The sequence below is a fragment of the Pygoscelis adeliae genome, unplaced genomic scaffold (genome assembly GCF_000699105.1).
Source record: "Pygoscelis adeliae isolate BGI_AS28 unplaced genomic scaffold, ASM69910v1 Scaffold342, whole genome shotgun sequence".
Classification (NCBI taxonomy): domain Eukaryota; kingdom Metazoa; phylum Chordata; class Aves; order Sphenisciformes; family Spheniscidae; genus Pygoscelis; species Pygoscelis adeliae.
This window is the reverse complement of record NW_008824437.1, coordinates 1306101-1311629: the sequence shown is the minus strand read 5'-3', so window position 1 is coordinate 1311629 and position 5529 is coordinate 1306101. Positions and strand designations below refer to the sequence as shown.

The 5529-nt window shown below is 38.3% G+C and overlaps 1 protein-coding gene across 1 annotated transcript in view; it reads right to left on the bottom strand.

Annotated features, from left to right (window-relative positions):
• The window catches only part of FAM135B (family with sequence similarity 135, member B), a 156530-nt gene extending 151215 nt beyond the window's left edge, over positions 1-5315 (bottom strand). Inside the window, exon 1 of the mRNA XM_009320931.1 lies at positions 5239-5315. Coding sequence (XP_009319206.1) covers positions 5239-5315 — 77 coding nt within the window. The remainder of the gene's footprint in view (positions 1-5238) is intronic.
• Between the last annotated feature and the right edge of the window lie 214 nt (positions 5316-5529).

The window sequence follows — 5529 nt, the reverse complement described above, 5'->3', positions numbered from 1 at the left end:
TCGAGGGAGGTGATTCTGCCCCTCTACTCTGCTCTGGTGAGGCCCCACCTGGAGTACTGCGTCCAGCTCTGGAGCCCTCAGCATAAGAAAGACATGGACCTGTTGGAGCGGGTCCAGAAGAGGGCCATGAAAATGTTCAGGGGGATGGAACACCTCTGCTATGAAGAAAGGCTGAGAGAGTTGGGGTTGTTCAGCCTAGAGAAGAGAAGGCTCCAGGGAGACCTTACTGCAGCCTATCAGTATTTCAAGGGGGCTTCTAAAAAAGATGGAGGAAAACTTTTTAGTAGGGCCTGTTGCGACAGGACAAGGGGGAATGGCTTTAAACTAAAGGGGGGTAGGTTGAGACTAGATATAAGGAAGACATTTTTCTACGCTGAGGGTGGTGAAGCACTGGCACAGGTTGCTCAGGGAGGTGGTGGATGCCCCATCCCTAGAAACATTCCAGGTCAGGTTGGACAGGGCTCTGAGCAACCTGATCTAGTTGAAGATGTCCCTGCCCACAGCAGGGTGGTTGGACTAGATGATCTTTAGAGGTCCCTTCCAACCCAAACTATTCTATGATTCTATTCTGATTCAATACTTGATTCTCCTGAAGCTGAACATTTGCTACACTTTGGGACATTGATGTTTAGCTTACTGAACACCAATACCTCAGCTACTTTCATGAGTACAGGTTTGTGCTACACTAGTTTCAGTCCTGTCAGTTCAGTGCAGCAGGTTCTCAGCTATCACTGCATGACCATGTAGACAGTCATTGCCTTCTTACTCCTGAGCTTTTTTTCTTTTTTGTTTTTTGGAAGGGATCTGATGCTGCCTTAAAGTGAAAGTCTGTTCGAGAGTCACAGAAATAACATGTCTTCATGCCAAGAAAAAAGTTGGTTCTGTCAATACATCTGTTCCAAAGGACAGCAGTCATTATTCCAGAAATCCATCACTTCAGCATGCCTGTTAGCCCTTTTCTTTTTTCTTTTTTCTTTTTTCTTTTTTACTTCATTTATATTAAAAGAATCCTTGCATCATAAATGAACTAGGTAAGTATTTTCAAAATTACAGATTTACAGTCCAAAAGTGATTTGCATTTCATTACAGGTGAGAAGTTTGAAGAAATGCATATTGTTATGAACAAAGTAACAAGATTTGCCTCTCTCCTAGAGTTTTAATTTTTTTTTTTTTTTTTTTGCATATCCTGACACTGTACCTCAAAGACTCTGGGAAATAAGGTCTGAACCTCTGAATATAATGTGTATTTTCCAGGTATCCATCCTGACAAGAAAGTCATTCGTTGATTGCCGAACCCTAGTTTTCTAAGGAAGGGAACTGCTGCATCGTGCCTCTGAAAGGGATGATTTAATGACTAAGTACACTGAAACACTGTTGTCCATCTGGTAGGCAACAGGGATGTTTTGCCACATAAAGGCTTTGTCTGTTAAGGCAGAATATCACGTTTTCAGCAGCTCTGAATGCTACTGATACTTGGTCTGATACTTGTAGGGTTTTGTAAATTCTGAGACCACTGATCTTTTCCCCAGGGCAATGTTGCATTCATTTTAGAAGAAGCTGAACTTCATTTTTCCACTCATTTTTAATCACCACCACCCTTTACACACACAAACCACCAGTGTAACTGTTAGGCACTTACAAATTGCAACCTGGAATTTGAGGATTGAAAAGAATGATAAGCAGTTGATTCAGTCCTGTGATTGGTAAATAATGACTTACCTTGATTCTTGTTTTATAACACATCATTGCCAGAATCCCAGCATTATTAAGTCAGTATTTCACCTTCTTTTTGCCCTCTATTCCCTCACAGACTCCAAAAGTTATTTACCCTGTGAACGCAATAGTTGTGGGGTTATTTTTTTTCTCTGTCAAATAGATTTTGAAAAGCTTTAAGAAAAAGAGGTGCAGAAGGATTGCTTCTGACAGAACCAGACAAATCAATTAATTGATCTCTGGTAGTCATGGATAATTTTATTTCCTACTCTATTAAGGAAAATCAGAATCAGTTAGCTAATTTCACTAGAGAAAATGTCTGTCACCAATTATTAAGCAGCACACGATGGAGAGAATTAAGGACGGAAAAGTTAATTTATTTTTTTTTTCCAGAAATTGCATTACTTGTTACTCAACCTTTAGAACTCTGGCATCAAACAACATTGCAAATCCTTTGGTTTGACCAAAGAAAAGGTTCTTTCTTCCCCTATAGCAGCACTTAAAACATTTAACCTTTGATGTCTATAAGTACTGACACTGTTATGTTTGTGCTTCAGAAGATAAATTTAACACTAACTAACCAAAGTAAACTACCTTCAACACAATATTTACTGATGACTGTTCCTATTATATATGCCAGAAACATTTTTTTACAAAAAAAAAAACTGATTAATTTTATATCAGAGTCTCTTTTCAATATTAACCATTCATACAGGTTAAGAAACATGATTCAAATATCACAGGGTGTAATTCAGGCAGATTAAGGAGTTTCTGTTTCTTGTGAGGAGGGAGAGGTGGCAAGTGGCTGTGTGTGCATACAGAATTCAAAATAGCTTCCAGTGCAATCAAAAATAGAACAGGACCATTACTGAAAGCTTAACATTCTAAAGCACTTTGACTCTGTGGCTTATGGCCAGCAGATCCTGTCCTTAATCAAGTTTGATAATTAACCATCACCTAACGGCTCCAGAAGGGCTGATTCTCCCAGGATTCTCTTGCTAAACCTTGTTGATTTATTCATTCCTTTATTTGCATGGAGTGCTCTTCTCCAAAGGGCTCACTTGGCCCAGCCACACTCTCCCTAAAGGTACTGTCTTTAGAAGAACAGTTAGCCAAGACTAAGTGTTTTTGGAAAATACTGTCCTTATTTCTGCACAGTTACACAGTTCCAACCCATGAATTTCAACCTTATGTCAATTAGGCATACAGTAGCAGGATTGTTATGTATTTGTGGAGATACATCGTCAGGTTTCTTATTACATTTGTTTGGGGGGTTTTTGGTACCAAAGTATTAAGAGGAAAAGTAGGCAACATAAATTATTATTAATACTCTTCATTTTTTTTTCTTGCTTTTGTCATTATAAAAACTGGCATGTTGGGCTCCCACAGAAATTAAGATTCATTTCAGCTCCGCTGCTATCCTGATGGACAACCTTTCCTAAATCACCTTTCTGGCCTTTATCAGGACAAAATGATATTGACTCAATTTACAAGGCACTCAAAGAAGAAAAACACTAGTTAAATAGAAAATTCCCATCGTTATTAGTTCTACCACCCTCTCATCTGGGGAGACCATATGTCAATCCAAGATATCCCAGATGTCTATAGTGAATATCAACAATGGCAGTAGGAGAAAAAATAAAAAATGTGCCAAAGTTAAAATGAAATTTGGCAAGCTCATCTAGTCCTTCTCTTCATACTTTCATGCTACAGTGATAGGGGTTGTTGCGTAGATAAAGCCAGCCAGAGGATACTGATCATCAAATATGAGACACAATAAAGGATTTTGTTGGAAATACAAAGGTTAAAACTATGAAAGGAAAGTAAATGTAATACTATGCAGGATACATAGAAAGAAAAATTACTGTAAACAAATTAATGCAGTATAACCTATAGTACCATGTGTTTGGAATATTAATCAGTAAAGCAAGGTAAGCACCAGTGGGGAAAAAAGCAAGCATAATTAGGAACTCATTAGTGTGACAGCAGAATATATTATCTATGTTAGTGCTGGTTTACCCCCACACCAGTGATTTGATCTGACTGTCAAAGCCAAAGGAAGCATTTTACAGAAATTATTGAATGCAAAAGTAGACCAATATGACAGAACCAGGCAGCTCGTCACACAGTAACATGAGAAGTGGGAAGATTCCTGGCTAACCTCTGATCATCCTACTGTCTAAATCCAAAAAAATCACTGAACCCACAGATGGGTGTAGATTTTCAATAGTGAGAAAGATCAAAGACATTACAGTCATCACCAGAAGCCAAGAAAAAAAATCTATAACTAGAACTGTCTTCTAAGGTCATAAGGACTGGAATACACAGGAGACTTCTTTTATAACTCAGATAAACCAAACACCTCAAGCACAGAGGATTTATTTGTTTTTCTATTTAACACAAGTACTTGGTATAGTCAGAATGCTTTCTAACATAAAGTTGGTGGATATTTGCTTGGAGACATGAACAGAATGACAGATGTCAGCTGCTAAAACAAAATAGAGCCGTGTTTCCTTCATTCAAGTTCACAGCGTCTTTTCCATGTAGTTCATCACAGCAAAAACAAATAACAAAAAGCCTGTATGTAGATGGAAACAGCTCTACCTAATCCATCCCAATACCTGAAACAATTCCATAGTTTTCTTGCTCGAAATGGTGCTCGAGATGGACAAATCAGCTGTGAACCACCCCTGTGCCAAGCTAAGGCTCGAAAGGGAATATCTAGTGTGCTGTTCACATCAATCCTCATAAATAAAATAAAATAATATTCCACTAGACCCACTATTGTCCATGAAGTACATTCTTTTGACCCCCCTGGGTCTTCTGGTCTCCTCAAAAAGTGTTTCAGTATCTTATCTTTTCCTCACTGAAAAACACCTGTGGGGTCCAATATGCAAACAGAGTAACAACTCACACGTGGTTAGACCTCTCCACAGCCACCGGGTTGTTATAAAAGCTATTAGGAAGAGAGGTACAAAAGAATAGGGGCAAAAGTTTCAGTAAACCAGAAGTTGTACATGTTCTTCTAACCTACAGGGACATGAAAAAACTATGTGCCCACCAGAAATGGAGCTTTAGGCAAACATGAGTATTCATGTTCCCTTCTGAAATGGTGGGATTCAGCTAAATTTCATTAAAAGAATATAGTCTATTAGATTTATGACCCTAAAATGAACATGTTTTCATTATATTTCAATGCAGCTACAATTTAACTCAGAGGCTCAACACCAGTCCAGAAGCATTTAAAGCAGCTATTGTGCTTCTATCTGAACAGATGATTAAAATATTTTGGAGCATTACAACATTATATTACAAAAACAAGTCAGTCAGTCTGACTTTATAGTGAAAGTAATGTACATTGATCTTCCTTGACAGCAATGAAAGCCCAATGACATCCTTCCCTGCCCCAGACATTGCATGAAATATAACTACATTTGGCAGGAAAGAAACGGTTTTGGAGTTTAACTCTTTTCTGTAAACTACTCCTCTGTAATCGGCTGCAAATTAAGGGAAACTTCAACTCACCCTCTCTGGAAGAGGTCCACATTATGGAATTTGTGTAGCTCCACAGAAAACTCGACCGTTCCCTGGACCTCAGACATGATTTTTTCAGGTCATCACCTAAACAACACATATATACAGGCATTATAAACATTGGAAGTATTTTGCTTAACAAATCCATGAATGGATTACTACATTTTATTCAGCATCTTGGGGTCCATGCAAAGCTTGAAATCAACTGAAATCAATTGGAATTTTTCCAGAAAGGAAAAGAGTCTTCAGGAAGACTCGTTAAAAGTCAGATCAAAGCAGTAA